We start from the raw sequence: 20,752 nt of genomic DNA, 5'->3' as shown, positions 1-20,752 counted from the left end.
GTCATATTCTCTGACACAGCAATAGTCATGAAAGGTACACTTATAATATCATATGTTAATCTGTGTATTAACTATTCTACCTGTCATTTAGCCAGGATTCCAAGACAGATTAAAGGCATTTATTTCTGAAGTGCCTATGTTTAAATTCAGTAAAGTTGAACAGCTAGATTGAACTATATTTTCATCAACTACTGCATGGACATCTATCCTGGATAGCTGCTTTGTCTATATGCTATGAGTTTGTAATGAGAAGAGTAATTGAAAAACTGCAGAGAGCACAGACCTGTAAGTGGGTGGTTTGTCAAGTGAAAAGGTTTTTTAGTGCCTTTTTCAATTTTGGAAATCAGACATGCCAACATATCTTTCATGTTTCAGACCTACATCATATTTAATCTGAATTCATATTTGGCATTAAAAAAAAAGTAATGGGCAAAGTTATCTATAGACCTTTTTGTTTTGAGGTTCAACAAGAAATGTTGCAAGTGTCAAAGGATATGATGACCACAGCAATGTCGGAAGGTTTAATTTTTCCAGCCATGTTTATGAAAGAAAAAAAATCCAAAACCAACCCCAACATATTTAAGTTTCTTTTTGAATATACAGACTGGCTCAAACATAGACATTCTCTTTATCAATCTTATTGTTACAAAAACTGTACATTACAAACAGTATAGAAACAAACTGAAAGGAATGTGCCACACATCCTGGCTAATTTTCTATATGCAGTTTAAAAATACAGCCTACTCCCTTATAGTGCACAGTTATTGTGTAGATAGAGTACATCACTAGTTAAGTGGACATGATAGAAGAGTTCTAGTTTTCCTCAGCGCAGAGGATAAGAGCCAGTTCTGCTCGGTAAAGCTTTCCTCCATCAGACAAGGCCATGATGCTTTTCTTGTATGTCGCAAGGTTGTTAATGTCTAATTCCTATTTAAAGAACAGATAATGCTTTATAACCCTGTTTAGTTACCAGCATGAACAAGTTTTCTTCCAATAGTAGCATTCAGTTCCTCAGAAAAGGGGGGGGAGGGGGGAGGGAGGGCAGAAAAATAATTCTCTCAGCCTGTCTAACAGTAACGCATTGCAAATGTGTTTTGTGTATTTTTATGTTACCCATACTATAGCCATATGTTAGGTGGCTGATAGCTGATGTCTCGTAAGCAAGGTTGTGACAGTGTCACTACATAATCACAACTGCCCTGGTTCAGGATTTACACTGCTATGACTTCTGCCGAGATTTTTAGTTGTACTTTGACTTCAGGAATGATGACTTAGAAGCTCTATATTTGTCTTAATTGGGTAGATTAAAATGTCCTTAAAATCCAAATTAAAGCTAATCTCTAAGGGGAAAGAAGTGCCCTAGGATTACCTTTTTGTTCTTTTCGCAGAGATCCTTCAATAGTGCGTCAAGTTCATTTTCATCTATATAGCCATTGCCATCCTGAAAAACAATGTTAAAGATAATTTTAAACATTTATTTTTAATTTCGGAGGTTATGGCTAGTTTTTCACAAATTCAGAAAATAAGTGCCATCAAACTATGCAATTAAAAATGTTTTTTGTAGACTTACTTGATCATACATCTCAAAGGCTTTATTGAATTCTTTTGCACACATTTTGACACCCTAAATGCCAAAAGAAAAAAGAAAAATCCATTAATGACACTAGTTATGTGTGGTAGTAACAAGTTGCCTTAAAAAAGTGAATATTCATACCTGAAATTTAATAAGAAAATTTTCCTGTACAGGAAGTAGTCTTTGGAGAGAAAAAAACAAAGGTCAATATATTTGACTGTTTCCACAACAGTGATTGGTATATGGTGTTTGTTGTGAATAGAGAAAGAAGACATACCTGGCCAGTTCAGTAAGCTCCAGCTTTCCATCATTGTTTGCATCAAACATCCTGAGCTGAAAGAGTATAAAATCTTACATTACTAATCAAAATTAATCAACCTAATGAAGAAAACAATTATTTGAAAAACTTAAATTCAATGAAATTTAGACTTAATTTCATGCTGAAATGATGGCTCCACGATTTAATCTGTCACGTTTGCTGTATAATACATTTATTTAAAGTACTGAAGAAGTAATTTATAGTAATTGGTTCTACTGCAAAAAGCTGATAAGAAACCAGATTAAGAATTCTATTTAACATACTGTAAGGCAGGTCTTCACCTGCTTACAGTGATGGATGTCCAACATGAGAAATGCATGTGTATTTAGAAATCAGAGAATTGTTGACATGATGACATTTTATTTTTGACTTCATGTCATGATCTGATAATATGATCATTATTCTCTATTCCTAAAGGTGATACAACAGTCAGGTAAAGTTCAACAGAATACAAAGCATTCCGTTCCTCAGACAGAAAATAATAGAAGTTTCAGGCAACTGGCTGCTTGGTCTAAATATTAAAGATCACATTCTGTTTCTGTGATATATTTCAAGAAAAGAGTGAACAGACACTGTAGATGATCACGTTGTTGATGGTATGAAAATAGGAAATGAAATGTCTCCCAATAATAATAATAATAAAGTTATAGAAATAAATACATTAATCTAATTTGAGAAAATATGCAAATATTATTTCTAAATCCTTTTACATCATCCCATTGTATGAAAGTGTTTTCCTTTGAACCTTTGCAAGCATGAGCTCCTGCTGCTTGAGTGGCACAAACAGTTTATATTCATTATTAGAAGTAGGAGGAGATATTACACCTGCGTGGGAGTTCCTCTCCCAGTTTTTATGTCTGTGTAGTTCCATTTTCTACTTTCAAGTATTATTTTGCTTTTTCTGTATAAAAGAGTCACAAAGGCAGCAAACTGTACAAAACATTGTTAGACACTGTACTGAAAACACCACCACCCACACTCCATCCCATCACTTTCAGTCACAGTAATTTCAGAAGTAATTTTTAGATAAGAGGGAAAGCAGCATCCTGTACTGAGGTAAGTGTATATCCTTTTAAAGACAGACTTAATGCCATGAAAAGATACCAAATTTCACTTGTTTAATACACAATAAATGGCAAAGGTGACTAGAAAAAAGTTCTATTTCTATAAACATTTATTTCTACCTAACACCCTGGTTCCTTTTGACACTTCCTTTCCTCGTAGAAAACCATCTGCCCTGTGTGCATTTCCCTCGAAAGGAGCTTTGCATTTGGGGGCGGGAAACGGTGGCCACTGTGAAGTCAATGTATTTCATATTTTGATGGGTTGTCAGTGGCTGTCTGTGCCAACTCACAGCTGGTCAGGACTGTACGTTTTCTATTAAGTCTTCTAGTCTCTGAGGAGATTATGGCAGAGCTGGCCTTGTAATTTCTTTCTTATTGCTGTTATTTCTTTGTCATTGTGTCTCTCTGCAGAGGCCAGAATTTAGAGCACGCTGCAAGATGAAGGTCGAAAAGCTCTCTGAATGAAAAGGACTTGTGTTATCTTCACCAGTGAATACATAGTGACAATTCTAGGTAAATGGTTTATACCGATACAACAATCCAGAAGACATTTTCCAGGAGAAACACAAGTTTTGATCAGACATTTTCAGGCTGCTTTGAGGGCTGGTGTGCTTACGTAGCAGGTTTTTGATTGCTAAAAATACAGTAGGGTGAAACAAAACTGGTAAACCAAAAAAATGTAGTGTTACATATTTTCTGAGTCTTTTTTTTTTCCCCCTGAAGCATCCACTCAGAAGCCAATACAGGTGCTTACCATGGGGCACCATAGCGGAGGGATGGAAGGGGAGACCCAAGGATGGGTTCATTTAAGGCCAGGGAAGCAACTGTTTTGTTTTAGTGTTTATCTAAAACATGAGTTTCTTCTTCTTGAAGAGGAGGAGGAAGAAAGAGTGAGATCTTTGTAAATCTGATAAGAAGCCACCATGCAATAATGGCTCTTAAGACCAGAAACAAACACTATGGCACTGTAAGAAGGCAAAACACATAAAGTAACCCCAAATTAATGTCATCTAAATATAATAATGTAATTATGACAGGTACAATTTTTCTCCTCTGAAACAGTGAAGACTTCGGTTTTGCAACTAATGGTGCAGGGAAGCAGAATACGGGAAGATACTATGGTATGTCATCCCTCTACTGTGATGACATAGTTACATAGTTAGCCTGATTAGGACCTGGTGGGGCTCCAAGGCATTTGGAGCATTCCAGTGGCTAAAGATAAACAGAGTCTGGATTAATACAGTCTTGATGAAATATGCCTGTAAAGAATCTTACCATTATTTCTGTGTATTCTGTTAGCTTTGAATCTTCAATCTGCTTATTTGCTTTCTGTAATAAATCTTTCAAGAAGCTCTGTTAAAATAAATAGAAGAGGAATAGGTGAATTTTTATCTACAGTATAAAATGTGTGACTTGCTAACTTCAGATTAAAGTAATGGGAAATACTATCTTACCCACACTTTAGTATTTACTGCTGTAGTTCCAAATAACTATGAAAGAAGTAGTAATTAACAGCTAAGAATATAACCGTTTCTTTTGATCATTTCAAGTATACTGCATAGTTTTATTTGGAAAAAGTGACTCATAAACTTTCCTCATTGGATGCCATTTGTTGAATTGTGAATTTAGAATAAATAGTTTGGCTTTCAAGTATACTTGTTTTCTAATCAGCTCTATCAGTAAACTAAACTAATTAACCTTGATTCTCCTTGGAAACTTGGATGCCTAATCACTTCTTGCAACATTGGAACAATTTTACAGAAAAGATCAATGATTAATCAAGTTTTCTTCTTGCCCATGGCAGTACTCAATGCTAGAAGTGAACGTTAACCCACATTGCTCCTTCTTACTTTGTATTTTAAATGTGTGCAGCCAGTTTCATTGCATTTTTTGAATGAGAATTTTATATAGTATGGCATGACTTGAAACACCAGCCTTTTTACTTTAAAAAATAAGATTGTTTCCACTCATTCAGTGTTTTAAACTTCTGTGCTAGATCTGTGACATTAAAAAAGGATGATATCAATTTATTTCACAAGGGCATTACAAGACCTGAGATGTCAATGCCCAATGAAGTACCTAATTACTGTCATCAGTTGAAGTGTCATTATCTTTGTGGAATTTTGGGACACTTCAAGATAGAAAATGGTGTAGCTCATAAGAAAATCTATTTGTGCATAGATTGCATTCTTGAACCAGAATGTAACCATGTCAATAGTAATATGACTAATCCCCACTATAGTTCTTCCAATCTCTATGCTGGAAGGCCTTCCTTGTAGCGTCTATACAAAGAAAATGACTGGAATATTGTAAATGGACATCACACATATATGTTTAATCTTGTGTGCTTTAATGGAAGGACATTGAAAGGCTGTCCAGTCCACCTCCATGTCTCAAGACAGGCTGGACTATATCTAAGCTTACAGAGTTAGTGCCTGATCTGAGTTATTGCCAAACCTTTCCCAAATGCAGGCAGCCTTCCTCTTAGACAACCTATTCCATTGCTGTTACTATTGTTAGATATTTTTCCTGATTTCCAGCTTAAATTTCTCTTATGAACTTGTACGTGGGTGTACGCCTCACATAGCAAATGCTTAAAATGTGTAGGCTTGTCAAGAAATACTGATCTAAAAATAAAACTGGACATTTGTGCCTTATTTTCAACATGTTAAAATGGCCTGTTTCTCTGAGGCGGGCAAAATCTTGCAGCACAGGGGAGATGGGACCATTAGGGACCCAGTTAAAATGTCCTCATTCTTCAGCTGGTCCTCAATCAGCCCTGCCTTTTTGAGTCTATTTTAAATTACAGCTGCTGGCAACAGTCCTTAAGGCATCGTCTAATAGGTGGAGGGTTCTCAAGTGCTACATGTGTGGCCTCCTCCTGATCCTACCAACTTTAGATACACCAACCTGCTGCGACCAGCCAGCAGAAGAATGAGCTCGTCAGCCTGAGGGTTACCTTGAGGTAGGATCCTCAGCAAACGTCACACAGATACCAAACTCAAAGAGGAAGGGAAAAGGAAAAAAGATGTGAATTATCTGATGTGGATTCCTCTTCTGAACAGAAGACCTGTAAGGATTTCAGACAGTTTGATCGCCTAATGCTTTAGTTAATAAAGCTTAAGGAGTTCTTCTTTAGTCTACCGCATATGGGCAAAACAGACCAAATCAGATGGATAAACACTGCTGGGTCTCTCTTTTGCTGTGAATTGTTTTGACTCTTCTGAATTTAAAGTTACAGTAACATATCAAGTGAAACTGAGCTGTGGCAAATGGCACCTTTCTATTCAGAATCTCTATGAGCATCTCTCCTGTGAGGAAAGGCTGAGAGTTCTGGGACTGTTCAGCCTGGAGAAGCCTCAGGGGACCTCATCAACATATATAAATACTTCAAGGGAGGGTACAAAGAGGACGGGACCAGGATGTTGCCCAGTGACAGGACCAGAGGCAATGTGCACAAACTGAAACACAGGAAGCTCCCTCTGAGCATCAGGAAACACTTTTTCACTGTGAGGGTGACTGAGCACTGGCACAGGTTGCCCAGAAACGTTGTGGTGTCTCCCTCCTTGGACATATTCAAAAACTGTTTGGACATTGTTGTGGGCACCTGGCTCTAGGTGGCCCTGCCTGAGCAGGGGGTTGGACCAGCTGACCTCCAGAGGTCCCTGCCAGCCACTCTGTGATTCTGCATCTACAAATTTCTGTTAGCTTTATGACTAGGGAGGAAAATCACTCTAGCTTTAAGGTTTGTTAACTCTGGAAGGGTGAGTTGGCTAATGGAACAATCGCGATTCCACTTTTATTAGCACATATTAAAGCTGATACCAAAATCCCACCAGGTTAACCAAGCAGGGACAACACAATTCCAGTTGTGTTAACCTAACAGTGTTACCGTAGAAACTGCGGGGTTACATGATACTTGAGAGAGCATGATCTGTCCAGCAGCATAATGATTAATGGTAGTGATGCCCTTAGGAAAAAAACCCAACAAAACAGCTGTCCTCTCTAATATACCAAGAAAAGAACAACATAGCATTCAGAGGCCTATCTCACTTTTATAATCTTTCTTCTAAGCTACAATACCTTCTACTCTGAGTCATTTGAGACAAACACTGATCTGAATTAAAACATACTTTAAGAAACATTGATCAGAATAGAGTGTCACTTTAAATAATTTACTGGTGATAAAAACATCAGCTAATCATATTGCTTTTCAGTCATGTTTGAAATGCAAAAACATGCATGGGTGGTATCTGAAGAAACAGATAGCAGCACAGGCTGTAATCCAACTCCTGTTCTCATGTCTTGCATACTCATAGGTATTGGTTTACCTTAAGTTCCTCAGAATCAATGAAGCCACTGTGGTCGCTGTCATATTTTCTCCATGTCTGCAATCAGAATATGAATGCTTTAATGATATATTTATGGTAAGCAGGTCTTGGATGATTTTACAAGATGCAACTTTTCATACCCTACCTGCATGAAGTCTTCACTTGACTTTAGCTGCTGGCACCTGAAGAACAACAGGAAATTCTCTTCCGTTGGTAAAATCTGGGCAAGCTGTAACAGAATTTAAGAAAGTTTAAATTTTGATTTTTCATTAGTCTAGCTGAACCTGTAAAAGAGCATGAACCTTTTTTGTAAAAGAGTATGAAATTCTTTGAGCTGGCACTGCTCTATTGTGGCCACATAGGAAGCTTCATCCTGTTATCTTCCAGATTTGGAAGATAACTCTGAAAGGCTTCTGGTTTGCAGCTTTGCCATATCCATCAAGGTCAAACAGAACTGAGGTCTGAGTGAAGCGAGTGAGACGGCACTTTACTGAAGGGGGAGTGGGGGTCAAAGGGGAAAAAAGTCACCCTTGCAGGTTAGGATCTGTGATGAAAACCTTGGAATCAGCGCAAAGGGAAAGCATAACACAAGGAAGTTTAGAGTATAAGTGTGGAGGAACATGAATTAAGAAACTAAGGAAAACTAACTTCTCACACATACCAACGAAAGAGAGAGAGGAACCCTGACATTAAGAAAAATGTGTAAGGTAAACAGAAAAATACATGGAAAAAAACCCCAGAAGAATAAAAGAAAGTGGGGACGGTAAGGATATGGCAACCGGTGCTCATTTGTCAGGCACAGAGATGTGCCCAAGAAGAACTATAAATACCGGAAAGAAATTAAAAGGACTTTTAGCCCTGCAAAATCAGGGGTGGTGCTTCCAATCCCTCTGCTCCACAAAAATCTTTTTTAAGATCAGACATTATTGTACTGATTATTGAAAATGTTCATTTACTATAACTCAATTTTGGCAAGTGACAAATGTAGAAGATGAAGAGTATGCTGTATAATTTAATGTAAAATCATGATTTGTTTTTAACAAAAGCCCAATATTTTTTTCTCTCCTCAAAATGTATGAAATGAGTTTTGATTAAGGAAAACTTTTTACTTGAAGAATAGACCAGCTGTGCTTACTAGGAAGACAAAATGCGTTTTCCAGAAAGACAGATTTCTTAGCTGCATTCTTTTATGAAAAATAACATCTGCAGACTTCCTGGAGCCCCGTCTTAAAATTTTCATCCACATTTTGGGGGTTTTACGTATTCACTTCACACCCTCAAATTGCTTGTTCTGTTTATTTCAGGCTTTTTTATTGTGTTCCAGTGATGCCGTAGGCAAGTTTAGCTCTCCCTCTCACCCTACAGGCACAAGAGTACGGAGCCCTGATCTGTCTTTCCTCTAAAATCATCTGTGCAAGGAATCAGTTATATTCTTTAAGTGTTGGTACCACTGAAAAGACACATCAGAGCACTTTCTGTACAGAATGGTGCAGCTGATGACAGACGGTCAGGACCATCAGAGTGTCCTGAGTGCTTTTGCTAAATGGCTGAACACGAAATCCAACCAACCTAAACAACATATTTGTGTCAGCAGCTTTTGAAACCTACTACATCATAAATAGTGTATACATGCGTAGGTAAGTACATATTCATATGTACACAATAGCTGCATGTGTGTAACTTAGTACTGATCTGAGGAAAAATTTCTTTATTTCTCCGATGACAGGGGAGCTTTGATTTTTAGAGTAAATCAACATTGCTACTCAACAACAAATGTTGAATGGAAGAACTGATTATAATAGTAAGCAGAGTTTGGGAGAAGAAACTAAATATGACAATGAGGAAGGATTTACATGTGTGTAATTTATGAATAAGATGTTATTCCTGGGACCTCTATAGTTACGTCTGGTTAATTTTGCAAGTGCACTGTAAATTAGTACAAGATGAAAGGGTAAATGTAAAATAGTAACTTTCCAAAGAATTATTAACAGCTTGCTAGCAGTACAAAACTGTATATGAGGGACAGAATATACTACCTCTGGAAGAAAATTACAAGGTGAAAGGGTAAATGTAAAATAGTAACTTTCCAAAGAATAATTAACAGCTTACTAGCAGTACCAAACTGTCTTTGAGGGAAAGAATATACTACCTCTGGAAGTAAATTACCTTATTTTAAGCCATACCTCTCATCCTTTGTAAGTCTCAGGGAAAAGCACAGGCTTTTACGTTACGAAGATGTAGTAGCTCAAAATCCAGCAGTAGCTCAAGCTTCTGCCAAAAAAGTAGTCTTTTGTGTTTTCATAATAGCAACAATATAGCTAAAGGAAAGTCCGGTTTTTCAACCTCACGCATCAAATATCATTAAATTGCTTTTTTGTGGAAAATTCTGCATTACTAAGGGATGAGGAGATCATGTGGAAACTGGCCCAACTTCCAGGTCCCAGTTATACCACTACGGTGAGGAAAGATGCAAACCTGGTGCTATTTCTAATGACGATTTCTTTGTGAGAATAAGCATAGGGGCACTCAGTGAATGGGTTTGAATAAGAGTGCGGACACTACAGGTTTGTATATGGCAGCAACAGCAGTTCAGTGACTGCTTCTGTGAGCTGTGCTGTTTTAATAGAGAATGTTGGCTGTTTCTGCATCATGAGTAACAGAAGACAGCCACAAAGCCTGAGACTAGCTTGACTCCTCTCTGCTCAGCTGCAGGCTGAGATACGTCTTTATAGGTTACCTAGCAGAAAAAATACTCTCAGTACTTATATCAGAACTATTTTCTAGAAATCATTCTCTAAGTAAATTCTGTTGATATTTAATGCTATTTAAAATTCCTTTCAGCTCATAGAGTGAATTTTCTTTTTAAAATCCTAATTAAAGAATGGGAGTACAAAAACTATTTTAGGCTAATAAATAGTTATTTTTACAGCAGCAGTAAGCTTCAAATAATCTCAATGTGGAATTAGCACAGTCCTGAGTTTTGAAACCTTGTGTTTCACGTCCACATTTTAGTAAAAATATTGTTCTAAATGAGTACAAAATGTGAAAGAAAGGTCCCTTACACAGTGATAAGCAAGTGGACAGGTCAGATTGCCTTTAGCTGGAGAACACTGGATAAAAGCTAGTGAACTGTGATGAGCTTGCAAAGACAGAATTGACACTTAATTTGAGCTGAAAGCCCACTCCTTCCTCTGTGAAGCCACCTAGGCCTCCTCTTCGTCTCAGCCAACAGACCTTTCCTGCAAACTCATTATTTGCTAGGATATTTATTATGATGCCTGGGAGTCCAAAAGGCTTTACATAATTTCTTTTTTAAACAACATTCATACACTTTTTCAGAAAAACTATTTGATGTACTACATAAATGGGAGCAATTTGGAATTACCAGGCATTTTTATTCATAAGGAAGGAGAATCATATTCAAATACCAACTTTAATATCATATTGTTCTGCATGTACAACACATTTTGGCTGAGTCCCATCTACACTTTCCAAATGAAGCTTCATGCTGATGTAAGTGAAACAAAATATAGCTGTTGCGTTAGGAAACTGCTATATTAAGGGAGAATGTCCCTTCAGTCACAGAACTGAGTACTGTCACTATTCAATGGCTTCCGTGGATGCTGAGCATGCTTGACACTTCACTGGGGGTGGTGAGCACTGCACTATATCAGGCACTATCGGGTTTGCTCACCTTTACCCATTAACTCAATAGCAGAATTGGAAATAGAATTTGAAAGCATAAGCTTTCAGTTATCTTTCCTAAGTAAAGAACTATGGTCTTTCTAGGCACTGTCTACACATTCTTCTTGCATTTAATGCTTGCTATTATACATATTAAAAAATACTAAATTAAAAAGAATTCTTCAAGACTAAATGAATAAGCATTTCTTAGTCCAAAACTAAACAATTAGTCCAAACAAACACTAGTTCTTTTAGGATGCAGAAGTATTTGATCATGCTAAGTATTGTAAAAATATTGTTAAAAAAATCATTTATAGCTGCAAGTGAAACAAACTGTTCATATTTCCATGGTAGTTTATTCATAATTACATATGCCTTTAAACAAGTATATGCAATTCAGACACACAAAAGAGGAGAAACGATAACCTAAAATGATCTATTATATCAGTAGTGATAGTCTTTATCAACTTTTACAGATTCTATCTAGTCTTCTATTTTAAAATTAGTCACTGACTCAGAGTTGGTCACTGTAGAAATTTTGCAGACCTGGTTTGTTTCCAGCTGTTTCTTAATTATCTCTCTAGGTCTGATTTCTTAATATCAGAAAAAAAAATATAATAGCAGTTAATAAAACCACAGTCTCACTGCATTCAGCGTGACATAAATGAGTCATAGATTCAGGCTTTAAAAAGTGACTTTTCTAGCTGTAACCCAGCTAACTCTCCTTTTTGACTTGCAGCACTGAACAGTGCAGGTGAGAGAAAACTTACTAGTTCCCCCCTTCCTAGCGAGTTGTCTAAATTATACAGTTGTTGAGTGGCTGCATGTATAGAAAGGGTTGGTTATCTTTACCTTCCTCAGAAAGTGGTAGTAAGGAATAGGGGATTTTTCTGCCTGAAGTTCTGTTAAAGTTCAAGAAAGGAATTAATAAGAAATCCTGATCTTTTACAAGCTGGATGGCAACTCCTATTAAAATTTTGTTTAAATTTAACATGATTATCATGTTCTTTTACCATATATGTATTTTTTTACTATAGACTACATACAGTGATTGCCCAATTGATTGCATTCACTTGTGTGTTATCCTCACTATACGAGTAGTCACAGAGCATTAGTTCAAAATCATGGGTAGAAATAGATCACATTACCTTTCGCAATTTAAATGCCTAAAATAGAACTCTTATCTGCTTTACGGAAAAAACTAAATTGCTGTTGATGCTTATTTGTACTAAATAGAACATGCAAGTTAAATGAAGTGTAGTCAAATGTCTTGAGAGGGGTATGGAATACCTTTTGTTAATGAAAAAATGTCATTTGTGAAAAAAATACTAAAGATCTTAAGACAGAGGAAGAAACTTTCTGTGTAACTAAAAATCTAGAATATTTATGTACTATGCTCACATTGTTCTACGCTAAATGTATTTTCCACAAGTAAACACGTCAGTCGTCTTTTTTATAAAAGACTTACCTCAACTATTCCTATTTTTCCATCAGGAGTCTTCCCATATTGGTCCACAAATGCTTTCATTTCAGGTGTTAAATCCTATGAAGATATAAGAGAATCATTACTATAAGATACAGCGAAACATATATATAAACTTACTTGAATATTCTACTAGTTCCCAAATAATGTACTACATTTAATAAAGTACTCACACTTATTGCAGCCAGATTCCTCAAGTTTAGATGAAACTGAGTATTTTTTTTAGTCACGAATCACATCATTGTGATAAGTTCTGCTTCCTAATGAATTATATTACAGTTGACATGAATGATTGGCATCTAAATACCTAGAATGCCTATTTTAGTTTACAGAATGAAAAATTATAGAGACGTGTTGGAAGATGGGTATAACAGCTCCTTTGTTTAAGACGATGACAGTGAAGTTCATAGGCAATTCTTAGTCAATTTTCTCAATTTTCATTTTTAAATTAGTAACTTGAAGGCAGTGAAAAATCTTTCAAAATAAGAAACATTTCAGTATAATACATCTGAACACCAAAATAGCCTTTACAAGTCTTTGAGTTGATTTTTCCTGAGCAATGAATACTATTTTAGCTCTAAAAGAACCCATCACAATATCATATTTTTCACTGTTTAGCATTTGATTATCACAAAAACAGAGTCAAAATGTCACTGCTGAAATGTAGAGAGGCAGATTTAGAAGAGAGAAAACTTTGAGCAGAACCTTAAATCTGACAGAGTAAGGACAACATAATTGTTCTTCATATAAATTACGGTCCCTGCTATACATCTGTTCTCTAAAGGCTATCCTTACTCTAGGCTATAGCAAAGGTTGGGGTGGAAATCTAAATATTTGATTTTACACTTCAACTTGCCTTCCATTGATATGAGCTGCCATCAGCCTTCAATACTGATTAAACTTTCAGCTTCATGTTTCTTATAGGTGTGAGCTAGTAAAACAGTGCAGCAAGAATCAGAGTGACAATTATATTAAAATAATGGAAGCAAACTGTTGGTTATCAATGAAGATATAGCAGTCTTTGGAAATTAAAGGTTTAATTGCTATATAGGTCTGATTCTATAGGACCTAAATGATTCACTCACTGGAGACACAGAGAATCTCAGCTGTACAAAGTCCACTGTAGTTTGTCCCAAATTTCAATTACCAAAGCTAACTAAAATGTCAGTTCCTTGTAGCTGGTACAATCATGGCCTAGTATCCTATTTCTGTCAAAGTCATCCATGGCAAGTTTGTAATTTGCCATGGCTTTAATTAGAAATGTGGTTATTAATACAATGCACTTCAATGTCACCTTTCATCTAATGATCCCAAAGTGAGGACAAGTTTGCTTAGCAGATAGAATGGAGAATTTAGACACCTGGATTTTAATTAGTCCTGGTTAAATATTTTACTGATTTTTTAGTAGCAGCTCTGCAGTGCCACAGCATCCAGCTGTTGTAGGAGGCATAGACAATTACAGGTTAAACAAACCTGTATTCTCATCCTCTAGTATGCTACTCAGAAAGGGGTTTTTTTTGGTGGTGTTCACTTCATCTTCTCTTGAGCTGCTTGATAAGTTATTCAAGTTATGTTACCCAAATAAATGTCTTCAGTCAAAAAACACTTGCCTAAATTTAACCAAGCCTAGTCCTAAACTTGATACAGATGCATTGCTCAACATTTGAATTAAGAGACTAGCATGTCACCCCTCAATCTCCCCTTTTAAAGCTTAAGAGACACATCCAAACAAGTGGAGCTGTAGAGAAAAATGTTTTTTCAATATGATTTGAAAATGTAAGGATAGATGGTACTACAGAAACACATGACTGTATTAATAAGCATCAATTAAATCACGTATTTCTGTGGAGAAATATTTTCATTGTCTAGACATGCAGAGAAAGTGAGAAACAGATGTGGAATAGCTCAGCTGAGATCTACCTATTGACTCTTTATCAACCTCTCTGTTAGCCACTTGTACCCCACAGTTTCTTTTGGCTGTTGGCATACCTAAATACACACGGTATTGCATAAATATGAGGCACGATAAATGGAAGCTATGCTTACATACTTATATAGCTTTTATATTTAAAAAAGCAGCAGTTCTTTTGACATGTCTGAAAGTATATCAGGTCAATTCACTATCTACCATAATGCACAAAACAAAAAGAAATAGTGTTACCAAAGAAAAGTCTAGGCCCTGAAACTGTCAAGTACACATCTACCCTTTGGAGCCAGCATGAATCAGGCTGCATGCGACTGCTCCATCTGAGAAAAAGCAACTGTGAATGCACGGTCTTACTGCGTGGATTAATATAAGGATTAGAATTAGAACATAATTAGAACAGTTCTGTAGCTGGGAAGAATGTTGGGAAATGTTAAACCATCCTATTAGATGACAGAATCAATGTGATTCTTTAATGCATATGGCATGACTGATGTAAAATCCAGCTATGAAGAATGCATAATTGAATATTTCAAAAATAGTGAGCAGGAGAGTGACCTGAAATTCCAAAGTTAATGATGACAAAGAAGCTTTGGGGTGTTAAAAGAAGGACAGCCAAGGAAATGACATATAACCTACACTAGTTTCTCAATGTGTCCCTTCTGGCAAAAGAACAGAAATTCAAAGCTACTGAATTAGTATCCCATGAGACAAGACACGAACTAATGAGATGCTTGTTTGGCAAATGAGCCTTCAAATCCGAGAATCAGCTTGGATTTGAAACCTAAGATGACAAATATCCGTATTCCAGAAAAAGGCTTCAGGGCTGAAGGTAACATCTACCAAAGGCAGAGCCAATGGATCAAGTACTGAATTTAATGTTGTTACTGTAGGTTGCTCTTTCGGCAGAACACTCCAAAGATAGGTTTGAATCAGAGAAATAGGAAAGGAAGACTTAATTAAACACCTGAGCATTTTTTAAAATATAGTGTGAGATACAGGCAGAGGTTATTTAAAAATATATATAAATTGTGAAATTTGCTTTTCAGTGTTACTTTGAGAAGGCTCTGTTTTTAAGATGTACACTTGCTTTGAGAAAACAATCTGATCTTGAAATGAGAAATATTTTTTTCCTTGAGCTTCTAATTAATTTTTAACTACTGAATAATATATCAGTATTTCTATAAGAATGCCATTCATACTAAATATACACAGGCTTAATCCTCTTCCTAATGGAAATACACTGTTGCAATACTGGAAGGGTATTGAAGTTGTGTTTAATCTTTTCTGTGAAAAAAATAAAAAGAAATCGACTTTTTGCCTCTAAAAACACATTCCTTTCTCAATTTTCCGGTGATTTTTTTTAGTTGTTTGAGTTTTACATTTTAGTTTAAACTTACACTCATGAAAAAAGTGCCTACATCAATGGCTATAAGAAGAATTAACAGGTACCAAGACCACAGTAACATTAAAGGCATTGCTGCGAGACAGATTTTCAGATGCATGAAGTTTACACTCATACAATTAATAACAAGATACAATTTTGCAAAAATTAAAATGTATATTATTTTTTCATTTACTACAAAATTATACAGAAACTTTTAAAGCAAAGTTAATTATTGAAAAGCTAGTGCTCAATTTGGAGGTATTCTTACATGAAGTAATAATCTATGTCCCCCCACGTACACATGCCAGTTAAACTATATTTTTATTATCTGTTACTTCAGATGTCTTTTAGCATAGATTGATTTAAATAGACTTAATTAGGTTATATATTCGAGTTTGATGCTAAGTGGCTTGTTTTAGAATCTGATTATTTTAAAGGAAATTTATTTGTTAAAAAAGGTTTACTTCTATTTTAATTTAAATCTTGGCATGGAATCTGAAATGTATTTATTTTTTTCTTTTCTTTCTCTGTTTTTTTTTTTTTACCATGTGGGTATAATTTGGAGGAAATTTATAATTAGTACTCATATACAGAATTGTTTTGACAGTATTGTAAAAAACTTTGCCATCCCTCTGAACAGTTTAAACTAGCAGGATTTAGTACTCATATTGCTGGTATATAACACTGGTGAAGGACAAATAGTGGTTAGCAGTCATCTGCAGATCTATTTATTGACCACCAAGGGGCAGAAATGCATTGCAGCCCATACTGCCCATTAGGTATGAAATTCAAACAAGAGTCCCATTCTGAAGTGTTGTTCGTTTGTTTTCTTTTATTTTCTTTTTTCTTATTTTATTTTTAGTGTCAGTATATACCTGGATCAGGTAAAATTACTTGCAATGGGATAAGGACCCATCCATTACAAAAGGATAGTGTCTATGCATGCCTTGACTTTTCTTTTTAAGCACCGTAAGAAGCATCAGCTTGTAGCCTGGCAAGATGTGAGTGGGACCTGCTCTCCAGGGACGTGGACCCTGGCCTCACCTTTCCAAAGCAGATTATTTATTTCGTTTGCAACCTGATGATTTCTAACCGAGCTACTTCCCTTTGCCTGCTGAGGCAGGTGCATGAATTGTGTAATGGCAACAGAGAACAGAAGGAACTGGGGCACTGGAGTTTGCTCAAGAAAACTCTTCTTTCCCAGAGAAGACCAAAAAGTGGGGCGAAACGTTAACCTACCAAGCCTGCCTTCTTCCGTGCCTGCTGCAGCTCCTGGATGAAGTTTTGTAGCTCCTTCCCATCCATGTACCCATTGCCTACAACAGAAAGAGTTACAGTTGCGGTCACCTCCAAACTCTCTCTGCTCTTCAGCGCTGGCAGGGACGTCTCCGACCTGCCTGCTCCCTCCCGGCGGAGCGGCTCCCAAAGCGCCTCGCCCGGCACCGACCCTATCGGCGGACGGCTCGGGGGCTGCGCCCCGAAGCTGTGGGGCGGCGGGTGCGGAGCGGGGCCCGGAGCTGCTTTCGGGCGGGAAGTGGTGGGGTCCCCCCAGCCTCCCGCGGGCCTGCCCCCCTTCCGCCCCCCGCGCCCCCGCCGCCCCGGGGGGAAAGGAGTCACCGTCGGAGTCGTAGTGGTGCCAGATTTCGAAGAACTGGGCGGCCGAGATCTCCACGCCCTGCAGGTGGGTCTCCGCCGTCATGCTGGGGGCGCGGGGGGCGAGGCGCTGTCCGCGGTGCTGACTCTGCCGGCGCAGCGCGACAACGGCGGCAACGGCGGCGACGGCTCCGACGGCTCCTCCCGCCGCCGCCCCGCCGAGGGCTATTTATGGGGCCGGGCCGGCCCGGCCACTCCCCCCGGCGCTGCCCTCCCTCTCCTCGGGCCCCGGCGCGGCCTCCCCGCCCTGCGCGGGGGGGCCGGGGTCTCCCGCCGGCGGCACCAAGGCTGGGGCCAGCTTGGGGACACTCTCCCCGGTTGAGCCCCCTGGGGCCGTCACCCTTAAACGTGCGTCAGAGTGAGGAGGATGCTGGTGCCGGGTGGAGGCCCCGAGCAAAGACAACAGAGCTGGGTCACCCAGGAGCTGTGACCGGTGCCTCACCGAGGGAGAGTGTGCCCATGAGACATGGGGGATGAGAGGATGAACGCAGTCTCCCAGTTAGCCATCAAGTTTCCAACTGGGAAAGGTTCCTGGATGTCAGAGCACAGTTAATAGCACTGTGGGATGTCTCAGTACAAAAAAACACATGGGACACCATGCAGACTGCACGGAATCAATTTTTCACTGCTCCATCACCAAACCAGACCTGCAGATAGCTCCACGAAGGCTTAATCTTAGAGGTGCTGCAACTCTTTAAACCAATATTCCCACTGTGATACCACAGGGTATTGAGATATCCATATTGAGATAGCATGGGAACAGACATGGTAAATTTAAATATACTGTCCTAGAACGTAATTTTGTCCCAGCAGGCAAGTATGGAAAATCACATTAGTCAACTTGCTCTTTCCATGTGGAGGTGTGAGGGATGCTACCACAGTCACTTCTGAATGGGTAAGAATGTTTTTTTTGGCAGATCAGCTTTGGAGACTCTTTGTCTCATACCAGTTGGGTTGGTGGGAGGGGACCAAGCAGCTTACCAAAGATCTTCCTTCTGTCATGTGGTAACATGGTATTGTACTAGCAATAATGATTAGATGCCTTTTGGGATGACTCATTTTAGTCATCAGGGTTACCTGGGCACTCTGAAGAACTGAAACTGTCTTTTTCCTTTTGGACTTTCTCCTAGCAATATTTCTCAGATGCTACATGGACTTAGCATGGTTTGATGGCCAAGATGGTGGGCTGGCATGACATTGACAAATACAGTGGGTAGCATAGTAAAGATGGAGGATGAGAATAGCTGGGAAAACCTGTGAATCCCCATGTGTTAAGTGATCAACATGAGCAACAGTAGGACAATAGTATTTTAGGAGGATAAAAAAATAATGGGATACTGAAAAAACAGAAGGCAGCAAAATGCCAGGTAGATAACCAGCAGGATGAGAGGTGGATGCTTAGTTAAAGGCTGACATGTCCTCAGAGGGATTTCAGTAGATTGGGTGGCTGAAATCTTGTATGCATTATGGAACAAGATGTGGGCATAGCGATTAAGTAATCATGAGACCTTATACTTGATTCCCTCCATCTTTCCATTCTCCTGTTTCTCCACCTGTTATGTACAGCTTTCTCTCATTCTGTTGCTGCTGTTTGGCTGTGAGTTCCTGAAGAGATACATCATGTTGGCCTATGTTTTGTGAGATGCTGAACAAAGCAGCAGCTAAGACGCAAGACACAAGAATCTCATCATCAATCCTTTAATTTCAAAATATGTGTAAATATTAGTGAAAAATGTTCAGAATAGTTTTACGGCCACAAATATTGTACACTTGCAAAAGGACTGAAGAAATTCTAAGTATTTCCTTATAATCAGGCTTTGTGCTTCTTCATGTGAAAAAGAAATAAAATTAATGACTGGGTCCATTTCCCATTAGGAAATGTTTTTTGGGCATGGATTTCTCAGAGTATTATATTTCAGTGGGAGCCAGATCCTGAGACTTCTGCAGTCTGCCTACATCTCAGCTTGAAAATAAAAATCTGAAGGCAATGCATTTCCATAAAATAGCAATGATGATGGAGAAAAGGAGAGACAATTCATGAGGCTTTTCTTACTAGGCCTTGGCAAGCAGTAGCACAGTGACTCGAGCCTGGGATTATTCTTTGTGATTGGATAAGACAACGGGGTGCCAGTGACGCAAGGGCACTGAAAGGAGACAAAGGTGGGGCTGGCATTTCCATCATTTTTAGATAGAAGAGGTCTGCGCCAGTGAGGCAACTTCTTGTATTTGCCAAGCGGATTGAATTACTCAGTTCAGTGCAGAATTTCAGCTTCCAGCAGCAGGCACAAATGGAAATGAAGTACTGAACCTGTTTCAACGGACCTCTGACTTGCATCTTATGTTGATTTGCTAGTTGTTGTGTACCATTTTCCAAAGGCACATCAAATTTTGTGCTTTTTACTTTTCCCTGGCCCAGAAGGCTGTAGCTGAGCAGGCGAGCAGAATTCAGCACTCTTTGGGGCCAGCCCAACCTTGCTCATCTGACTGCTCAGACTTTTAAATGAACAGGAGCTGTAATGTTTACATTTTCAGAAGTTCTCAGAATAAAATATTTTACATAAGTCATATGTGGCCAGGAGGGTTTGAAAAAACTCTCACAGGAACCTTCAGAATATGCTGCTTCTCCCCACCAGGGACATGTATGATTGTGTGCAGGTAGGAACCTTGGACACACTGTCCTCTCGTTATGCTAACATACACAAAATCAGTATTGTCTGCAGAGCATCTATGTATCTTTGTGCATTCTTTGTAAAGCAGTGTATCAAGGTGAATGGGTTTGTATGTTCTCACTGCTGCACTTGAAGGGATCCTGCGCAGGCATAACAGTAGCAGACATTTCCATGCAAAAATAACCACTTATATAACTAACTGCACACCATATTTTCATGATTAATGAATTACCAAGACACTAGTCATATTTAATCCCACTGGACTCTGCTTCTTATGCAAAACTAAATCAGAAACTGGTCATTTCAATTCCAAGAAGTTATTAATTTCCCTTGAAAGAGGAAGCACTGGAAAAGACTAAAAAATGCAGATATATACAGGATGTGATCCATAACGCAATGAAGTCCATGCAAATTTTTCCAGTGACTCTAGAGGGCTTTATACAAGAATGAAGTTCTTATTTTCAGAAATTATATGTATAGTGATATGCATATATACACACTGATTAATGAATTACTTCACTGAGAAGCCGAAGCCTTGTCATTCATTTTAGCTAGAGCTACTTGAAATTCTCTTTGCAAAAAATGAGCCAGATCCTTATCTGGCAGACATCAGAAATGCTACACTGAAGCCACCGGGGAACTTGACCCAGAATCTAAGTGACTAT

The 20,752-nt window shown here is 38.3% G+C and overlaps 1 protein-coding gene across 1 annotated transcript; it reads right to left on the bottom strand.

Moving 5' to 3' along the window:
• Positions 1-813: 813 nt before the first annotated feature.
• CALB1 (calbindin 1) lies at positions 814-17,464 on the bottom strand (the record flags this gene model as incomplete). Its single annotated transcript, XM_080339609.1, has 11 exons — positions 814-927; positions 1,370-1,441; positions 1,571-1,624; positions 1,715-1,754; positions 1,851-1,906; positions 4,232-4,309; positions 7,288-7,344; positions 7,433-7,516; positions 12,440-12,514; positions 17,005-17,081; positions 17,383-17,464. The coding sequence occupies 11 exons, from the start codon at positions 17,462-17,464 to the stop codon at positions 814-816; spliced, it is 789 nt and encodes a 262-aa protein (XP_080195735.1).
• Positions 17,465-20,752: the final 3,288 nt, after the last annotated feature.

The sequence above is a fragment of the Nesoenas mayeri genome (genome assembly GCF_963082525.1).
Source record: "Nesoenas mayeri genome assembly, chromosome: 2".
Taxonomy (NCBI): domain Eukaryota; kingdom Metazoa; phylum Chordata; class Aves; order Columbiformes; family Columbidae; genus Nesoenas; species Nesoenas mayeri.
Note: the sequence above shows the minus strand (reverse complement) of the source record. Positions and strands in the feature narration are given on the sequence as shown.